The 22,465-nt window shown below is 35.4% G+C and overlaps 2 protein-coding genes across 2 annotated transcripts; one reads left to right on the forward strand and one right to left on the reverse strand.

The window, feature by feature from the left end:
* Positions 1–62: 62 nt before the first annotated feature.
* Positions 63–1,916, reverse strand: LOC112058015 (uncharacterized). Its single transcript, XM_024098673.2, has 3 exons — positions 1,775–1,916; positions 1,302–1,411; positions 63–939 (listed from the first exon to the last, which is right to left on the reverse strand). The coding sequence occupies exons 1-3, from the start codon at positions 1,829–1,831 to the stop codon at positions 786–788; spliced, it is 321 nt and encodes a 106-aa protein (XP_023954441.1). The 5' UTR covers positions 1,832–1,916; the 3' UTR covers positions 63–785.
* Positions 1,917–2,548: 632 nt separating this feature from the next.
* Positions 2,549–16,700, forward strand: LOC112058016 (uncharacterized). Its single transcript, XM_024098674.2, has 7 exons — positions 2,549–2,827; positions 8,785–8,958; positions 9,855–10,054; positions 11,264–11,443; positions 11,945–12,077; positions 13,294–14,490; positions 15,054–16,700. Exons 2-7 carry the CDS (start codon positions 8,814–8,816, stop codon positions 15,431–15,433), a joined length of 2,235 nt encoding a protein of 744 aa, XP_023954442.2. The 5' UTR covers positions 2,549–2,827; positions 8,785–8,813; the 3' UTR covers positions 15,434–16,700.
* The last annotated feature ends 5,765 nt before the right edge of the window (positions 16,701–22,465 follow it).

Genomic DNA, 22,465 nt, shown 5'->3' on the forward strand with positions numbered 1-22,465 from the left:
AAACAATACATATTTCAAAAACAACAGTTTATTTTAATGATCTGAGGGCTTATGCTGAAAAATTTTTGACAGAGCGATTTTCGCGCTATCGGCTACGCCAGCTAGGTACATACATATTGATAAAATTATGCAATGGCCTAATCTATATTAATATTATAAAGCTGAAGAGTTTGTTTGTTTGATTGAACGCGTTAATCTCAGGAACTACTGGTCCGATTTGAAAAATTCTTTCAGTGTTAGATAGCCTATTTATCGAGGAAGGCTATAGGCTATATTTTATTTCCGTATTCCTACGGGAACGGGAACCACGCGGGTGAAACCGCGCGGCGTCAGCTAGTGCTAAATATTTCTGCAGCAGATACTTGGTGGTGGTGTTTTATAAACAATAGTGTTGTCCTTGAACACGGTCTATTATTATTTAGCTTTAAGCAGTTTCTGTTGTTTGTTAGGCAGCGTAGACACCGTCACGCTGCCAGTCGTGTTAGTGATTTTGTGCAATAATGTTTTGTGTTGTAATTATTGTTTATCATAAATTGTTTAGTGTGGGCATGGAGAACATGTCGAGCAGGTAAAGTAAGTGTTCTGAAAGGATCCTTTAAACCTACTCCCAAGGTCAAAAGTCTTGCTCGAGATGTTTCCTCTACCACAAAAGAACGTTACAATCACTGTCGCTGCTTCCACATCACAATTTATTGGTTTTAGTTGAAGTACGAACTCTTGATTTTATATTATCTGAGTCTTAGTTTAGCTACAATACTTTGCAAATTATTTATTACTAGTGGATTCTATCTGACGAAAGCTTTACAAGCAGCTTTATTGTATCGGCCCGCGAGGGTGCGGTCAGGCAGGGCAGGTATACCGCTGGTGCGGGTACCGGCTACTGGCAACACCACTGGCTGTTTATATTTCACGTGGAACATCGGGAAGGATAGATATGTCCTGAAACAGAACCAGATTCGTTCTTTTCTTTGAAATCTAGCAAAAGAAAGTAGACTGAAATAGCCCGCCAAATTAAAAAAAATCCTACTAATTAAAAACAAAACAACAAGTTAACAAGTTTTCATAATTTGTTTAATTTTTTTTTGTTTGTGAATATATTTTTTTTACAGGTATTAACTAAGTTACCTATAAAATAAGTATTAAACTCAGTTAATTGAGCACTATAATTTTCAGAATTTACTCCGATTTTTTTTTTTGATTTGCCGGGCGATTCTTTACCCCGCCTCCCGAGTGGAGCAGTTAGGGGTGCTACAACCAAAAGCTAGTATGTTCCAGGTACTTAATACTGTGTAGTAACTTACGGAGTCATTTCAGGAGGGCATTGGTAGGCGTATTCCGGATCTTTGAAATACAGCAAAGGGTGGTAGGCTTTTGGATAACCCCTGTAGTAATTTCTGTGTCGTTGACAAGCCTGGACACATTACATAGGTACATATAACCCTGACCATCTATACTAATATTAAAAAGCTGAAGAGTTTGTTTGTTTGTTTCATTGAACGCGCTAATCTCAGGAACTACTGGTCCGATTTGTAAAATTCTTTCAGTGTTAGATAGCCCATTTATCGAGGAAGGTTATAGGCTACATTACCCCCGTATTCCTACGGGAACCACGCGGGTGAAACCGCGCGGTGTTAGCTAGTATAAAATATAAAGCAAACAAGGCAACAAAGCGCTAATTTTATTATGGAAAATTCTCTGAATGAGTGAATATTTCAATTTGACATGTCCAACTTTCGACAAACAAGCGGACATGGTAAATCAATGTTTTACTTACCTCGTAAAATGTTTCAATTTCTTCTTGTCTTCCACTATCGACAAAATAAATGTCCATTTTATTAAAAATCCACGATTTAACGGCCTTGACAGTGTAAATAATTTTGAATTTTGGTTATTTGCCGCCAACCCGCCACCGCCGCCCCCTTGATAATCACAGATTAATGAATTGTATATAAGGAATCTGTGTCCACCACCTTGGCAGATTGCTAACCTCAGACCTCAGACCAATTCATCTGAGTTAATAGGAAAATAAGTTTGGAATCGCAGACAGAAAAAAAGGGAAATCTTGTGGTATAAGACCTGGGTATGCTGGTTTTTCTCTCGATGTTTTTCTTTCACCGTTTCAGATACGTGATATTTATTTTCATAGAATGCACACAACTGAAAAGTTGTGTGTGTGTGTCCCCGGACAGGATTCGAACCCACACCCTCCGAAAACGGAGGCAGATATCATTTCCACTGGGCTATCACGGTTCTGTATCTACTATTTTATAGCAATATTAAATTATATTAATAGATTTATAACAAAATAGGTTACTTAAACATAGTTTTCGTTTTTCCGTTTAAATTAAATGATTAGAACATAAATACTCTTATATCTTAAATAATTATCTAAATTATTTTTTAATATTAATATTATGTATATTATCGGATTAAATAAAATAAGATTTTATTTTTCTGTTTAGGCTCAGAGGAGCGAAAAGATTTTTCATCTTGCTGACGTTTTGACACACCACAGAGTAATTAATTTATTCTGTGTCTGTGGAGAAAAATTAGAAACGTCAAAACAATATTTTCTCAGTTTTGTTTCACCAAATAATAATTTTCTTATTGAAATTCTGATTAAACCAACGAAGTAACATTTTAACCATATTTGAGTGTACAAGTGCAATCGTGTGAAAATAAGCACAATTAAAATATAATTTGATAACTAGTTCATCACTCTTTGTTATTTTTGGTAAACTATTTTTGGCCGCTCTAGTTTCGGTGCAGAAACGAAGACCAGATTGGATTATATTTTCTCGTCCAGGACATAATGTCTTCCTGCAAGGTGAGCTAGCTGTTTAATTGCGTATCGTCCAACGATAATTAGCAGTGACACTAATGTGTGCACACCACATCACACTGACTATGACCATAAAAGTCTCATATTTACATACCTATTGGCAACATACAGGATAAATTATCAAATTGTAGCTGTTTCTAGTGTTCAGTGCCTTTGTATGCTGATTAAATTGTAAGAATGCAATTAAAAAGCAGGTTTTAAATAGTACATGTTTTGTAGGGCTTCAATGCACTTGTTATTATTCTATTTATATTAATGTGTATTCCTTAATCTATCAACACTTTTGTTAAACTGTAACAAGGCTGTGTGTGTACATTAGAGGCAGATATGTTGACTAATTAGCTTCAACAATTGCTAAATAGTTAAGTATTATTAGTTAAGTTAGACCTTGTGTTTATTTGACAGTATATTAAACATCTGGGGGCAATTAAAACAAATATATAGGGTTTGCTTTCTAAAAATGATTTCTTTTGGTTCTAATTAAAAACCAAATATCACATCTGGTTGTTAATAGTGATATAACAATAGGATCCTACTAATAATCTAAACGCGAAAGTTTGTATGGATGTATCTTTGTTTGGATGTTTGTTACTTTTTAACACCACTACTATTGAAGCGATTTGAAATTTGGAATGGAAATAGATTTTACTAAGACATGGGCCACTTTTCATCCCAAAAAAATCTATGGATTCCTGAGATATGTGAAAAACCTGACAATTTTGATGGTATGACCGTTTTTTACTCTTTCACGCCTCAGCTACTGAACCAAATCACCTGAAATTTGAAGTAGAGGTAGATTATACTCTAGATTAACATATAGGCTACTTTTCATCGCGGAAAAATCCAGAGTACCCATGGGATTTGTGAAAAACTGAGTTCAAATGCCCTAATATTGTAGCCCTGACTCTACATTTTGGTTGTGGGTTCCATTCCTGCCTGTTTGACTATCATAATCCCCACTGTTAGTCAGTCAGACTCAAGAGAGGCACTTTTATTCTGTTCACTCTTTTACAGGAATGGTTTATAAATAAAGAGAAGATTTTCATTTTTTTTTTATATTTTTGGCCATCTTAAATAACAAAATAACTATTATCTATATTTATAAAAGCGTAAGGTCACTCATCATGGAATATTGATAATTGCTTGAAGCACCAAGATGAAATTTGGCAGAAAAACTGTTTATTGAGATGAATATCTTAGCGATTCACCGTGCAGGTGCAGGGTCCATCGCATGGCAGAGAGGAAAACTCCGAGCAGAGTCCTGGACTTGTGACTAATGAATGTAGGGTTTAGGAATTCTGTGACAATCAATTAAATCTCATCTTCTCTTCTTGTGTGGTTCTCCCTGCCTAGCCAAATTTGGTAAGATCCTATTACAGCAGCTTTGGATACCCGTTCTAATATAGAACTTGCTGCTGTTCTATGGAGGCCAAGGTCTTTAAGCAAGTTATAAAGAGAATTTGCTTGTAATTCTCTCGCATCTACTTCTACAACAAACAGACTAACCACATAGCCATTTTTAGTTAGTTTATTTGTTAGGTCATAATATTTATTCCCTTTTATACTGTGGACATCGACTAAGAATGGATTTAGCAACATGGCCAGGATAAGGAGCTCTAAGGGCGAAGAAAATAGCAGGCGTCCACTAGTAATAAAATAAAATAGTACAGTTTCCTATATTTACATAGGTTTAGTTCATGCCAAACAGCCTATTGATACAGTAAACTCTCTCCACAAATCAAATTAAGTAAGAGACGTGACAGGACATAATAGTAGATATTAAAAAAAAAAATTCTTCACAGATAAAGTCATGAGAGTCTGCTATTAATAATTAAAATAAGGAACCCAGATATATATAATTTAGTTTCCGTTTACTAAATTGTTAACTCTCAGTAATTCAGGTAGTCACAATTAATAAGAACTTGTCAATATACTAACAGTTGATAACAATATTAATGATTACTATTATCTACTGCATCTTAATCTATGACTCACACACCACATGTATTGAATTACATAAACATTGGCAGTGATATTAGTTATTACTCAGAATGGTCAATATTTGTCATGTTTGTGTTCTACTAGTAATAGCTACTACTAGTTGGAGGAGGTTCTCAGTTCAAGTTTTTTTTTTTCTAGCATTGAATTTGGTTTTTATGCAATTTTGTTATGATGGTCTAACTTACTTATTTTTTGATAATGTAGCGCATTGGTCAATAAATGGTTAGAACAGATTCAATACTTTTATTTAATTATTTGTTACAAACAAACAAAAACTCTTTCCTTTTTATGATAGTATTATAGATGACTTGTAGATGATATAGACTTATTTTGTCTGCTATGTAATATACTTTTATGATTCATCAACTTTTACAATTTGCTTGACTTGCAATGACTGGTTTTTGTGCCAATCTAACTTTATTATTATCAGTGAAATTTATACCTATGACTCAAACAAAAGGGTATTGTCCTGTAAATGCTTCAATGGCAGACAACCATTGATAGGCGTGGCTCATTTATTTGCAATACTGTAACTTGATAAAGTAGGGTGACCATATCTACCTCATAAATGTGAATCTTTTGTTGGATCAATATTTGTTACTCAATTAATCAAGAATGGCTCTATGAATCTATCACCATTATTTATCTATCACCATTACCAATCCATATGCGGCTCACTGCTGAGCTCGAACTCCTGTCAGAATGGGAGAGGTTACGCCAATAATCCACCACGCTGGCCGACTCTAGTATGTAGGTTTCATGATGTTTTTCCTTCACGGTTTGAGACACGTGATATTTAATTTCTTAAAATGCACACAATTGAAAAGTTGGAGGAGCATCTGAGGCATAGGCACTGGGCTATTACTTATCTATATTTTTTTACCACTAGGATGCCACATTATTTGTGAGTGTCATTATTTATTTATTCCTGTATTCTTATGGGAACAGGAAATACTCGAAAATGCGGGGCTTTAAATGTATAATAAAAGAAACAGTTCAGTTGTTTGTAATGTTCAAGTGATCCTTAACGAAGTGATGTTTAACAGTATGTGGAATTTATATCATTAATTTATATGTAATTCAATATTTAATAGTCACCATTGTGCACTTACAATGACTGAGGTGACCAAGCGATCCTAAAAATGTGGATGTAATAAATCCTAAAAATATTTTTAAATTTTTATTTTGAAATGTATCTATTAAATATAATTTGTTAAGATATTATTTATTTAAAAATATAGTTATCAATAATACAAACAGAGACTTACGAGTACTACTAAAGTATTCCAAGTAAATGCTTTACTGCTAAAAAAATAAATTTCTAATTTACCAGACCATGGAATTCACGATCTCTGATGCGTAATTGTGAGCGCATTGCTTTGAAACTGAAAGGAATTTCGTTTGTTACCCAACTAGACTTTTCTTATTAAAATGATTTTGACTTACATCAAAAAATCAGGTTCTGTATATACAGGGTGTCCCGTAACTAATGGATAAAACGCAAAAGGAACATCACCTAATTATTTAAAATTAATTTTATAAAATCCTTAGGGTCGCCAAGTTATATTTTTTTTTTCCAAATTTTTCTATCTTGTATCAGTTTTTTCAATGCCATATTTTAATTATTATTTTAAGAAAATGATTTTTGTACAACATTACAGATTAAATGATTATGATTTGTATTATGATACTATTTTTATAAATATTGTTTTATTTGCTTTGAGTGCAATTTTTCTTTTATTAAGATGGCCTTATTTAAGAAACCTGTCCTGTAAAAAAATTTATGTAACTGAAGTGTACTAACATTTCAAAAACTAAAACTATTAGATAATTAGGTGGCGTATCTACCATTTGCTTTTTATCCATTCATAACGGGACATTCTGTATATGGGTTAAATACGAAACTTCCTTTTCCGACATTGATTAGTAAAAGAAATATCGGGCCCCTTTAAACATTCCTAGACACGCGATTCGTTGCACCCCAATGATAAATTAAATCGAGTTGTCATGGTATTGTTAATGGAACTATAGTAGTGATCATTATCAGACGTTGACAGAACTATATTTATTAACTATTGATAAATTTATGTTTCGAATTTTTCTTGACTCTAATATAAGCACTTCAAGCCAAGCCAGTACAGACCAATACCATTAATATCTCATAGATAATGTTACAGTGTTAAACACTATAAACCCAACAACCTGTGTTGGAGTAAAGTGGTGAGTTAATGTTCCAAATCCTCAAATTTTATATGAGAGGAGACTGCTTTATATATTGAGCTATTAAAAATTAGCTGATGATGGTAATAATGAGAACAAGACCTATCAAAAATTAATTATTGTATAATGGAAAAAAATGTGTAAAATAATAGTGTTACAATGATTGTCTATTTTCATGTTATTTTTAACCGACTTCCAAAAAAGAGGAGGTTCTACGTTCGGCTGTATGTATGTTTTTTTTTTTTTTTTTTTTTTTTTTTTTATGTATGTCCAGCGATAATTCCGTCATTTGTGGACCGATTTTGAAAATTCTTTTTTTGTTTTGAAGGGTTTGATTCCAGGGTGGTCCCATTTTTTTCATGTCAGGATCTGATGATGGCATCCTGGAGAAATCGAGGGAAACTTTCGAAAATCGTAGGGACGGCTAGTGCGTTTGTTAATGTTTCCATAAGGTATCTTAAACCACTACAATTTTATGAAGGTCTGGAGTTGGTCTGATGATGAAGCCGAAAAACAGACGATGGAACTCGTCAACGATTTACAGCAGGTACCTTTTGTTTGGGCTAGATTTATTTGTATTGATGAGAACTTTCCACCTAGATGGGTTGTGACCGTATTGAGGGTCTGATGATGAAGACGAAGGAGAGTTAAGGGAACTCCTCGACGGTTCACAGTAGCTACCTTTGTTGGGACTTTATGAATTTGTATTGCTGAGAACTTTCCACCTAGATGGGTTGTGACTGAATTAAGGGTCTGGTATTGAAGACGAAGGACAATGAAGAGAACTTCTCGAAGGTTATTAGTATCAGTTTTGGTTACACTCAGTAGGTGTGCTAACACTAAAAATTAAAAAATAAAAATTTTAATAAAAAAATTCAACCGACTTCCAACTCAAAAATTAGCCTAAGCTAAAAAGCAAAAAATAACATCTTACCTATGTGCTACCTTCTGATCAGTTTGAAGGCGGTGCCAATCCAGTGTCATTTTAATTAAAGCCGTTTCTGGAAGAACCACAGAAAATTTGAAATTTAAACGGCTTAAATTAAAACATCACTGGCTTGGCACCGCCTCCAAACTGATCAGAAAGTAGCACATAGGTAAGATGTTATTTTTTGCTTTTTAGCTTAGGCTAATTTTTGAGTTGGAAGTCGGTTGAATTTTTTTATTAAAATTTTGCTTAAAATGCTCATTTTAATTCCCCTCTTTCCAACAAACACTAACTAACAAAATAGGTGGAGAAGATAAGACCATGATCCCTGGGTTGCTATATTATCTCACATATCATAAGCTGAGGTGATTCCCCTATTCTATAGGAGAGAAGGAGTCTGGCACCCTACAAACATCATCATCATCATATCAGCTGTTGGACATCCACTGCCGGACATATGCCTTTTGTTGTTTTTTGACTTCCAAACACCACGATCCTGAGGCGCCTGCGTCCAGCTAATTCCTGCAACTCGCTTGTTGTCGTCTAATGCGAGGTCGCTATTCCAGCGCCTCGGGACCCCAACGTCTATCGGGTCTTCAAACTATGTGCCACTTTAGTTTCGCTTGAGCTGTCAGTGACTTTGGTTCTTTTGCGGATCTCCTCATTTCTGATTCCATGACGCAGATACTCCGATTATAACTCATTCTCACTTAGGAGCCCCATAGTTAGCGACCAAGTCTCGGAATCATAGGTCACTATGGGTCATTAAATAGGCTGATGATGTTCATTTCAGATTAGGATCATAAGAGTATCGCTCGTGTGATGGTCATGAGCTCGTGTGCGATGGGGGACGCGGTGCTGCGCGAGCGGCTGCCGGCGCTGTGGCGGCGCATCGAGGACGCGCACTACAGCTACCTCGAGATCGACGACAGCCCCGAGAAACTGCAGCTGAAGAAGAAACTTGAGGGTAAGTCATACCTCCGTCACGTCATAGACCAATTGTCTAACGATCAATCATGTTTGAAAAACTTGCTTTACGAACTTGACTTTCTCATTGAGCAATATTTTACAAACGCTTCAAATAAAGCCCCAGATGATCAAGTTGTGTGAACGAAAAGTTGCATTGTTATGGGGGTCCCTGACAGGGTAATGAGGTTTGAAACTGCAGCTGAAGAAGAAACTTGATGGTATGTATTTGAAGAGCTTTTTAGAATTCCGTACCCAAAGGGTAAAACGAGACCTTATTATCAAGACTGCTGTCTGTCCGTATTTCACGAGGTTGAGTCTCATGAATCGTGATAGTTAGACAGATGATGTATTTCTGTCGCCATTATAACGACAGAATCCTAATCCCAAAAGAAGTAAGATAGGAGCATGATCCCTGAAAAAGCAGAATATAATAAATATTTCAGTGGTTCCCATACAACAAACGTAATTTTTTCCCGTTTTTTTAAATAATAATCCGGGACCCTTTGTGGGCGAATCTCACTCGAACTTGGCGGGCTAACTGGCGGGCGGTTTCTACACAGCATTGTATCTGAACGCTAAATCTGCCTTCCTTCTGAACCGGTAGGTTAGTACCTTTGCATCACAACAAACAGATAGATGTTTAATCTAATTAGGTATCTGTTCCCCATCAAGAGTCATCGATTGTAAAGTTTTCGATTGAATATTGTAGAGACAACGTCTGAAGATGCGTTTTTCGGAGTGAAATTTCCGGTTTTTGATGGGTCCGAATAACATTGTCGATTGAAGAAATGCTGAACGTTCACATCGATTATGCCTGTAATATTTTATTTGCATCATACCACCCTGGATATTTGTCTATTTTTAATCGTGACCATTGTTTAATTTATGTTCCAGGCTACATCCTAGAGTACCTCACACTAGTCCCACACGAGTGCAAGTTCGGACTGGCGGAAACTGGCAAGGTGTTCCAGCGGACGATCAACGAGCTGTCTGACTACAGCGCGTACCGAGCGGGCATTGGCTGGGCCGCCATCGCTCGGTACGCGGGTAACCTGCTCGTGCAACCTTGGCGGAAGGAGTACCGGGTCATTCGGGTGAGTTGTATTTACTAAATAGTTAACGGGACAAGTTAAGCTGATCGGCTTGATGTTTAATGGAAACCATTGCCTATACCAGAGAAACATTTCTAGCGCTTGACAGTAAGCGACGGGCCTTTGGTGAAACGCGCTTGCCTAGGAGATGCCTATTCACTTTTGACTTGAAGATAATGGGTATCTCCAAGTTTAAAGTGAGTAGGTTGTAGGGAAAACGGAAGTTAGAAGGGTAACTCTGCAGTGAAAGAAGCAGTGAGGTCGGGAACAAAAATCTGCAACGCTTTGTAAGAGCACTCTCCGATATAAATCCTGTAGATTAACCGACAGACGGGTCGATCATGCTCCAACAAATACAACTTCCTACAACCGCCCTAGAGTTTGTCAACCTTAAGTGTTATGCCTTGTCTGTGTTTTACCGGAGCACGCGGCGATGCTGGTTTGTGTCAGAAATTGACGGCTACTTACAGTATGTAGTTGATTTCTTTGACGATAATACTACTATAATAAGTGTCTTTCAATAACAAATGGTCCAAGATTGTAGGAGATGAATGTAAAAGAGTGATATGTAGTGATATGGGTAAACTAGCACGAAGGTAGTAGTAGTTACTCATTACGTTCAGCATAAAATATGCGACATATTGGTCCTGGGATCTTGATTTAATCGGCATCATCGTCAGCCTTTAATTTAATTACCCTCTACACAAGGTGATGAGAAGAAATTGTTCAGTGAGTATCTTAAAGTTGCGTGTCATCTACACTTTAGATTGTAATTGGAGTAATTGACCGACAAGATGAATTTAATAGTGTTCTATTGCATGATTTTCTTGAATGAATTCTTACTAGAAGTTTGTAATCAGGCTTAGTATGGATCCTTCATGCTAAATAAGCTATTTTATCCTTGCTATGTTCAGTGTTGGATTAAAGGAATTTATTGCCCTGCACTAAGCAATCTTACCGTGTGTACCCCTCTATCCTTAAGTGAACTACAAAGAAATTAAAAATAATTGAATTATTTGACACGCATAGATTTTGAAATTGCTTTAACTTTCGTGTGCTCGTTTTTTTGTTTCTTGTTTGGCTCTGGTCCCCTTGAAGGGATGCCCTAAGCGAAGCTTAAATACGAGTAGCTTATAGACTAATCCAGGACTGCCTATGTCACGTTACTATGGGATTTGAGCAAGAGAAGTAAAAAAACATTTTGTTCGGCAGTTATATTCCGGTTTCTACAAGCACGAGGTGGAAGCCAACATGGTGGGCGCGGAGGTCATGCTGCAGGCCATGGGGTACCGCTCCATCGGCTCCGGCCGCCTGTCGCTCGAGGGGCCCGCGTGTCCGGACATGGTGGCCGCCATATCACGAGATGCGCTCATAGCTCACTGCGAATGTCAGGTATACACATATATCTGTAGGCCTAACATGCGACTCACGACATATCAAGACAAATGTACGAATGAGCAGCTGAACCGGAAATATAGCAATATTTCGTCGTGAAGTCAAATCACGAATGAGCGGCCTAACCAGAAATATCGCTCTCACTTTCTTTCCTATCGCAACGAAAGAGATAGCAATATTTCGTCGTGAAGGCAAAATCACGAATGAGCGGTCTAACCAGACTATATCGCCCTCTCTTTCTTCCCTATCGTAACGAAATAGATAGCAATATTTCATCGTGAAGACAAAATCACGAATGAGCGGCTTTACCAGAAATCGCTGTCGCTTTCTTTCCTACCGCAACGAAAGAGATAGTAATAATTCGTCGTGAAGACAAAATCACGAATGAGCGGCCTAACCAGAAATATCGCTCTCGCTTTCTTTCCTATCGCAACGAAAGATGAAGCAATATTTCGTCGTGAAAAAAAAAACGAGTTATACCCATCGTTTATGGTGCAGATAATGGCGCAAATCTGGGAAGCGGTGTGGGGAAATGGCGTGCGAGTGACGTGGGCGGACGTGGCCAGGGACCGCGCCGCGCACGTCCACTCCGTGGCGGCTGCTGCGGCCAGGCTCTCCGGGTACACTGAGGGTAAGGGCACCTACACATAGTGCGTTAGCTGGAATATTGCGGTTAATCGTGCGGTTTGTCGTGCGGTTAGTCGTGCGGTTAGCCGTGCGGTTAGTCGCAATCAAAAATATTTACGTAAATAAATATGTAGTACACGATTGTTTTGATACCGACTTATGCACTATTTCATAATTTACTTTATAACACATTTGCGCGTAAAGTATCTCTTTTTTCACCAATTTCAATATCGTATCTAATTAAGCACATGTGCCGTAATGTAATGTAAAATGCACATTGGTCGTAATGTAATATAAAACCTTTATCATTCGTCTAAAAACGAACAGTGCTTTTTTAAATCTTAGCAAAAAGACCACTTTTCTGACATACAGTTAGAAAAGTGGTCAACATTTTATGAATAAAATTAGCTTTGTGAGATAAAATATAATAAATAAACATTAATTCTTTCATTTTAATTTTTTTGACAATAAATGACAACCATTTATAATTAACAGAAACACAAAAATAATAATTTTCTGTATGAGTAATACTGGTTGTTTTTGGTGCATTTGTCTAAAAAAAAACGCTGGTATGTGCACGCAATCTGTCCTAAAATGACAAGCGTATCAAAATGTCATCATATGGATAGCAGGCAAAGATGCAAATTCATTTTCAGAAAGTGTGTTTCCTCGCACACGTCGAATGACATACGTGCGCTTTGATATTTACAGCCTCTGCTTCCTTATTATAGCTCTCGCCTTCGGCTTGAGATCTGCAATATTGCCTCGGCTGTAATTTTTAACTTACCACACTTATATCATAATGTACTATTATCTAATCTCATGCAGCAACCGAACTTAATAACAAAACTTTTGAGCTAAATAAAACAATTAATTCCCGTCGCGCCAACTCTATTTGTTATATAGCACACCTTTTGACGGACTATGTTTTTTTTTTTTTTATTCTTTACAAGTTAGCCCTTGACTACAATCTCACCTGATGGTAAGTGATGATGCAGTCTAAGATGGAAGCGGGCTAACTTGTTAAGAGGAGGATGAAAATCCACACCCCTTTCGCATGTATGTGTGATATTGACTATTTTTACTAATTTAGAATTTTGGCATCACTGGCAGTACTTTCAAGTAATTAGTTAGTAAGCATCATTGCAACAAATGAGTTTAGTAGTAGTTGCAATATTGCATTTTTTTGTTTATAGCAATTTGTTTTGGGTTTTTTCTAGATGCTGAAATTTACTCTAATGTGCCAGCAACAACAACAGAAACACAACGGAGGCTCATAGAAACCCAATTTCCAGTTAATTCACCGTGCAGCTGCACAGATCAGCCCATAGACGAACCCGTACAACCTGTCATAAACCCATATATGATGAACATGGTCCCGCCACATAACATGTACCCAATGCAACACATGAACCAAGACATACCTGTGACAGTACCGCAGTGTAACCCAGTTCCAATGATGACCCCTTATGGGCCTGTACCGTATTACTACCCCGTTCAAGCCCCATACATGATACCAACTCCAGTATACGCACCAATCAAACACGCAACAAATATACCTGTAAACGGTTACCCTCCTATGCCTCAATATAACAGGTACCCATCAGTACCAACGGGACAGTTGATAGAACTAGACGCGCCATCTGTGTACGAAAATGGCAAATTCGAAAGGCATCCAGAAGAAAGGAGCCACAGACGAAGCAAAGAGACTTTGAAACGACCAAAGTCCGGTTTCAGTGATGTCTCATTACCAAGCTTACCCCGATCCGATACACAGCCAACTCTAAGTAAAGCAAAAGAAGACGGTATGGGGACTTATGAAAGTTGGGACTACGTTTTTAGGAACTTATCGAGTAAGGATCACGATGGTGACAGTAGAAGCGGTTTCTCACAGTCATTGGACAGAGATTCGAGGACATTGGACAGGTTAGAAAAAGAGGAAAGGAGGTCAAAATACCAACCTACTACCCTCGATTTAGAAGATGGACTCCAAGCTTTAAATCTCGACAGGACTTATGATGAAGATATGTATAGGACTGCGAAGGTTAACGAGAATTTGATGAGGCTAAAATTGGAACAGGAGACAAAGAGAGCCAGGCAGATAGCCAAAAAGCAGGCTGATGAAAAGAGGCCGAAGAAAACCATTGAATCAATCGGTAACCCTAAAGCAGATGGTCTAGTCACATTGAAAGTTGCACCGGATAAGGTGAAACTTTTAACGAAGAAAGAGATTAAGGATAGGAAAGATGTAATTAAGCAGCAGAACACGAATGGGTCATTGTCGAATTCAGTGGAGGTAAAAAAGGTGAAGAAGCCAACGAGGTTAGTTGCAGCAGAAGTGGAAAAAAAGAGTAAACCAGTAGAGAATGGAGTGCACAAGACAAATTCAATCTCGCACACTTCGAAAAGCACAGGAGGTAAGCATAAATTAAAAAAAAAAGAAATATATAACAAATCTATACCATTGACCTCTTATAATAAAAGGACGCACATACTACATAATTGTAGAAAATTTCACTTAAAAATGGCTAATTTTGCTTTAAAAAGGACGTTTTTTGGTTACTGTTTGTGCAACCACTTTCTAATAGGAGATTATGATCTATATTTATAATAGAACTGTAACCGGTCAAACTATGTCTATTCTTCTGTCTGTCCGTCCGTCCGTTGGTCAGTTCGTTCGTATCCTTACAGATATTTTAACCAACTTATAAAAAAGGAGGTAGTTCTCAATTCGACGCTTATGTTTGTTTTTTATTAATTTTTATAACTTCGTCACTTATTAAGTCATAACTTCGTCACTTGTTAACCAAATTTTGAAAACTCTTTTTTGTTTGAAAGAGATATATAATATACTTCCCTATAGAGATAGATTGGTCCCATATAATATTTCTGAGGATTGATTTAGTAATACATGTTTGAAGTCAGTTCCATATTTATGTTAAAAAGATCATTTACATTTACCATTTGTTATTTTTTTCAGTGGCAAGCGGACAACAATCCAACTACGATTTAAAAGCTCAACTAGTCGTCTCGCTCGACGAGCCCGATTACATCCGAACGCTGCCGAAGGTGAACGGCGAACGCGAACGCGAACAAACATCAAGTCGTGCGAGCACCGAGCGCCCACTCACTGAAACAGACACGAAAAAGGACAAATGGCAGTGCGGTACGTGCACTTATTTGAATAAAAACTCTTTGGTAGCGTGTGAAATGTGCGGCAAGTCGAAGAGGGGGCCGGAAATCGAACCTCTGACCTCGGGAGGGAGGGAGTGCCCCGCTTGCACGTTGGTCAATAAGAGGGACGCTAGGGCATGTGACGCATGTGGGACTAGCTTGGAACATTGTCCGACGTATATATAATTCTGTAGTCATAATATAAGTTGTATTAGGAACAATTTGTTTTGGGTGGTTTTTGAGAATGCTGAAACTGTCGAGAAGTTTATTACATATATTAGTATTTGCGTAATTTTGTCGGACTTTGCCTGACAATCTGCATAAAATTTGGTGTCATTTCAATCATGTAGAAAATTTCACTTAAAAACTGGCCAATTTTGCTTTGACAGTTTTAGAATTATTGGTAAAGAAAATTATACCTAAAAGCCTTTAAATAATATAGTCCAATATTCAATAAAATCCCAAATTCAGAGCAAATTCAACCTTAACTATTGAGTTTAAGGTTGAATTTGCAAATGAGACTACTTCAATTGAGTGCCAAGAAGTTGTGTTTGGCACTCATTGAGTGGGGACGTTTTTGGTCGCTGATTGTGCATCCACTTTTTAATAAAAGATCTATGGTCGTTTCTCGAAAATTATTAAGCACAGCGAATGTGTAATTGTAAAATAAATAACCTTGAAACTGGTGAAATGTTCTAGTTTGTCGCTACGAAAAGCCAAAACGAAAGGAGAATTAAAGGCCCCATTTTGTTTTTTTATTGCTTGGTAACTCAAAATTACAAACCATTATAAGCTCTTTTAAATAAATGTCATTTTGCTAACATCGTTCTAGTAAAGGTAAAAACTTCGCACAAAATTACGCAAGTATTAGTTATTATTTTCTGTTTTGATAAATTATATCTAAATCTACATAAAAATGGTCAAGGAGATGAAATTCATGCAGTAATACTTACAGTATGGTTTGGGATACATTTTTTTTAGATAATAGGAGATTAAAGGGGCATTATGAGACAGGGGCAGGTTATACGCATAAAATTGTGTTATAATATATTATTTGAATTTTTGGATCTACGAGTATGCTTGAGTTAGTTACTAAAGGTGCACTTACACGGGCAAATAAAATCGCTCGATTCTTTGCAATGTTGGTTAACTATGACGTCACGACATGAAACTATTGACTGCAATGCCTGGAAACACTTCATATTCATAATATATTCATAATTTGTTTATTTGTTGAGAATAAGCAGATTAACAATATAATTATGATTATATAATGATTTATTTATTTTGCTATCATCCGCGAAAATTCGGCGAACCCATGCGACAACGTCACCCAGGTCCGACAAAATACTCTCTACGTACGTTTCACCCCGAAACCGGAGCATCCTCAGGAGATGTTGACTCTACAACGTGCAATTGCAAAGTGTCGATTTCGACCTTTGCTTCGTCTTTTATAGACCAAAAAGTAGGTGGGGCAAGAGGTGGGCGTTGCCAAGATACTCATAATATAAGCGATTTATCTCGCATCGCATTCAAACATTTTTATTAGTGGTGACTTCGATAACTCTATTTGTTCATTTAATAAGGTAATTCCTGACTTATTATGTTTTATTATTTCTAATTGTTCCAAAACGCATAGTCGTAGGCCTTTATTGCAAGTGTGTAAAATGTCATACATATGATTATCTGCCAGCTTATGACCAGTATCTAGGAGATGCTTTGCAAAGTGCGACCTTTGTGGACGGTCATTTCGAACGGCGGATATGTGTTCTTTGTAACGTGTATCAAAACTCCGACCGGTTTGACCAATATATGTTGCATTACATTCAGAACATTGCAATTTATAAACTCCCGATTTATGTTGCTTTTCTAGTTTTGGTAAAGATAAACTAGAAAAGCAACATAAATCGGGAGTTTATAAATTGCAATGTTCTGAATGTAATGCAACATATATTGGTCAAACCGGTCGGAGTTTTGATACACGTTACAAAGAACACATATCCGCCGTTCGAAATGACCGTCCACAAAGGTCGCACTTTGCAAAGCATCTCCTAGATACTGGTCATAAGCTGGCAGATAATCATATGTATGACATTTTACACACTTGCAATAAAGGCCTACGACTATGCGTTTTGGAACAATTAGAAATAATAAAACATAATAAGTCAGGAATTACCTTATTAAATGAACAAATAGAGTTATCGAAGTCACCACTAATAAAAATGTTTGAATGCGATGCGAGATAAATCGCTTATATTATGAGTATCTTGGCAACGCCCACCTCTTGCCCCACCTACTTTTTGGTCTATAAAAGACGAAGCAAAGGTCGAAATCGACACTTTGCAATTGCACGTTGTAGAGTCAACATCTCCTGAGGATGCTCCGGTTTCGGGGTGAAACGTACGTAGAGAGTATTTTGTCGGACCTGGGTGACGTTGTCGCATGGGTTCGCCGAATTTTCGCGGATGATAGCAAAATAAATAAATCATTATATAATCATGATGAACTTCCGCAAAGTAACGCCTGCTTCTATCCAAATATAATTATGCATTCGACCATTTCTAGCAAACAACAATTTATAAAAACACATAGTTAATAAATTAATTGACTAATTAATTAAATATTGACTAAATAATTAATTAATTAACTAATTAATTTGAAATTAATATGGATTAATTTAGAACATCTAGACTTACATCAATGCACTAAGGCGGTAAAATGCCGCTATGCACTATCGCGAAAGCGGGATATGATATGAAGCTCACAGCATAGCAATACGTGTCGACGACATAAAAATATATGGAACAACTATTTTATCGAAATAGGGTAGTTGACTCATATCATATTTAATATAAGCAATATTAACTTCGTATATTACATGGAATATGGGCCCGAAATACATCGATATTTATTTCTTAAAAAAATTAATTTAAAAATCATGTATTTTATTATTTTTCACGAATGTCAGTAAACACTGTCGTCCACTTTGTGACGTCACTATGTTACTTGATGTACTAATGAAAAAAAGTCAAACTAATTAATAACTAATAATTTTGACAAACACTAAACTCTTTGGTTAAGGTTTAGTGTTTACGTGACGCCATGAAACGATAAAATACTAATTAATTAACTAATTAATTAATTAATTAATTGACTAATTAATTAATTAGTCTTATTCCTTGTACTACACGAAATTAATATTGTTTATATTAAAGATATGAGTCACCTACCCTATTGATCTATTTTCCGTGTAAGCGCACCAATAGAGAGACGGAATGCTTCCATACTTGCAGTGGCTTGAGATTATATTATATAGATGACTTCGTGTCTTGCCAAAAGGCTATGTATAAAAAGCATAATAAAATTAAAATATTTGTAGGCCTATTATTATTAATAATATTATCATCGTCGCATAGTATTATCGCGTTTATTTTATACGTGGACGGGCAATAATATATGCTTCAATTAAAAAAATAATTAAATGTACATAATAATAAATATATTAATTAACAAATTGATTATAATTTATTATGAAAATAACAAAGTTATTCGAGAAAATTATGAATTAGTGTCTCAAGATTTCTAACATAAGTTACTTGGCTATGTCATTTACAGAGGACATTCCCAGATAAATTTTAGTTTTTATTTAAAAATTGGTAAAGATTTATACTGTATTGGTAAATAAATGATTGCGACAGAGTCTAGTATCAATGAATAATTGGTTTATTGACGTGACAACGTCTTATGATTCGATGGAGCCGGCAGCACACTCGAAAAAAGATGACGTCATGAGTCGTTCCCTCGCTCTAGGGTTGCCAACCTTTTTACGAGAAATAAAGTATATTCTGGTCTATGAAGATTATTAAACAGTATTTAAGAAAAATTAACATTTTCTTTTAAAAATTCCATTAGTATTTTCTTATGACGTTGTTACGTCCAAACGTCAGTAAACCGACTTTACAGACAACCAATTTTTTTAGCTACGACTATACTTTAAGAAAACAAAATTCGACGACTTACATTCAATTCCTAAATCGCAGTTTCCTAAAGAGACTTTAGAATTGTAAAAGAAAGCAAAATAAAACAATTATTTATTGTTTATAATGGACGTCAGCTTATTAATGCCTCTTTCTGTTCATAACAACACAAAAAGTTAATTTGACAGACAATGTCTCAAAATATTATGTTTTGCCTATATACATCATCATTTTGTGCAATATAGTTTTAAAATTAAAATAAAAAAAACCAACATTTTCGCATTTATAAGCGAAAACCTTATTTATACATATGTATTTTTTTGCATTTGCTCATTCAATTATTTTTTAATAACGCAACTCGGAGTGCCAGATACAGGTTGAATCTATTTATTCTAGTATTTTTAATTTATTATTATTATTTGTAACTCGCTTTTACAGGGTAAGAAAGTAGTATACAAAGATTTTTATATCACGGTTTTGTTTGAAATTGTTTATACAGGTTCTAAAGTGAGGTTAAATATTACATAAAAAAGTATTTATTTTTTACTGTAAATATATAAAAGAACCTAACTGTTTTCCGGCTTTAGAGGTGATTCTCAGAGAATAACTTGTTCGTCATAAATTGTTACATTAATAATGTATAAAAAAAGTAAGCATTGTCTTATTTATCTAATTATAACAAAACAAAAACAATAACATAGAAAACATAGAAAGCAAGTATGTGCAAAGGCGGTCTTATTGCTTATTGAAATATCTACCAGACAACCTTTGGATAAAGGAATTAATGTAATTAAATGCGGGATATTGCAACAAAAAAAAAAAAAGATATAATTGTAAAATTTGTATGGAATACTTTGTTTATACCATAATTCTCCTAATGCTAACAACAAGAAATATCTATTCTATAATAAATGACAACATAAAATATTAGGTCTGTGTAAATAAAATGAATTCCATATGAAGACGGGCTACAGTTAGTTTTATATTATATATTTGCAGAATAAAAAATACACAATTGGTATATAGAATAAACATTTACAAATTTGTTTTTGTTTACATATTCTTATGTGTAAAAAATTGTTATGGTACACATTTATTCGAGAACGGACCATCTTTTTATCTCATTTAGAGTCGTATCCTTAAAAATGTTTGTAATGTAAATTATAAAGGCGCTAAATCGGTTGTAATTGCTGTTTGTTATACGTTGCAGTCATTACAATACTTTTTAACCGACTTCCAAAAAGGAGGAGGTTCTACGTTCGGCTGTATGTATTTTTTTTTTTGTTTTCTTTTTTTATTTTTTTTACTAATTAGTTATTGTAGTGTAAAAAAAAAATAAGAGCCGGTCTCACCACGTCATAAGTATCTGACAGTTTATTCACAAATTTTTGTCTTTGTCATCTATACAAATATAATAAAGAGGTACAGTTTGTGGTATTGTAGGGGGATCTCTGGATCTACGCAACCGATTTTATAAATTCTTATACTACTAGAAGGCCACGTCATTTTTGAATGTCATAGGCTATATTTTATTCCTGTATTCTTACGGGAACGAGAATTAAAGAGTAAGAGAGTAACAAATCTTACGGTTAGCCTATTCGACAATAATCAGATGGTGGTGAAACCGCCTGTTTCTTAAAAAGTTTCTTAGATTGAGAGCCTGTGAGCTTTAAGACTTTCGTGATTCTGTAAAATTTGTGAGCCGTTGCTAAACTACCCTCCTCCCAACTTGTATCAATAACAAGGTTATTAAAAGTTGTTACTATAGTTTGGCAACTTCTATCGTAACACCCCTGAAGGTGCGCGTGGGCCGCGGGGCGTGTAACGATGAATGAAAACCCCACGACTGATGCACCTCACCTTTTTTTATTACTGTTAACTCAAGTAAAAAAGTTCGTCTCATCGAGATGAAGCTACTCACGTAATATTAACTTCATTGTAATCAGTTGTAAGAAATGTTCTACGGATCCCTGACAATTAAGTTTCCTAAGAACCTAGGATTTCAGGTGGTTATAAAGCGACGTTTTTACAACCGGATTAGTACCGAATTTAAACAATTTCACCTCGATACATTATCATTACGGTGTTCGGTTTAATCGCCTTCAAAAATGCTTTAATGTTAGTCAATATAATATAATATATTTAATTAAAATTTTTGTTTTTTATTACTATTACATATTATACATATAAATTATAATAACTGTATGTGTATATAGCTGTTAGAAGTTGTAAATAAAGTAGTAATTTAATATATAGTATTTATACAGAAAGGTAACAATACCACTTATTATAATATATATATATATATATATAGAAAGGAATGTATAATAAACAAATAACTAAACAACTATTAGACGTCATCATCGTTGGTGCATTTGTTATAAAACGTTAAGTAATTTTATTGTCACAATTTACACAGTAAAAAAATGCACTATAAGGGTAGAAACACATTATTAAAACGCTACGCTATGTAAGTGTATCCTATGCCTAAAAACATAAAGCAATCTTATAGTAGTAGGAATGTTTGTATGCGTAAAATGAAGCGAAGTCTGACACAGAAAAAACGCAGTGTTTATGTGAGTGTGTTACTTTAAAACTAGTTTACCAAACATACGTTCGCTTAACAATCTCACGCTGGTAAATAATTTATGAGCATATTTCTACTTTCCTGGCGCTCTTTGACTGACTGCATGCATGGACCTTACCACAACAATCAAGCCCAAACGGTCTTTAGAAAGTATCTTTACCATGGAGCTTGTCTTATAAAGGTGGCTAGGAGGCCTAGCATGAAACAACGACATTTTTGAAGATGTTATGACAAAAGACACTGTCGACCAATAACGACGTAATCGAAAATACTACTTTCACTTTTGTTGATCGTTGCTATGTGATGAAAAAGTAAATATAATACAAATATTTATATAATACAAATATTTTTGATGTCGGTCTTTAATTAAACAAGATAAATACATCGAGTTTGTGCTCATTTGTCTTGACAAACTCTCTGGTGCCACAATGTAGAGGATTTATAAAGTTTTTTTTAATAACAATTTGTTGAAAAATATGTTATAGTTATGCTGGCATTTCAATGAAAATTATATAATATGTGCTCGTAATAAGGTCTCGTTTATATTGACAATGAAATATGAAGGTGCGTTTCTACATTTTATGCGAGCGTCGCGTTTGTCAATGTGTTTCTACCTTAATCCTAATAATAAATAAATCAAAAGAACTAGCAGTT

The sequence above is a fragment of the Bicyclus anynana genome, chromosome 20, assembly GCF_947172395.1.
Source record: "Bicyclus anynana chromosome 20, ilBicAnyn1.1, whole genome shotgun sequence".
NCBI lineage: Eukaryota > Metazoa > Arthropoda > Insecta > Lepidoptera > Nymphalidae > Bicyclus > Bicyclus anynana.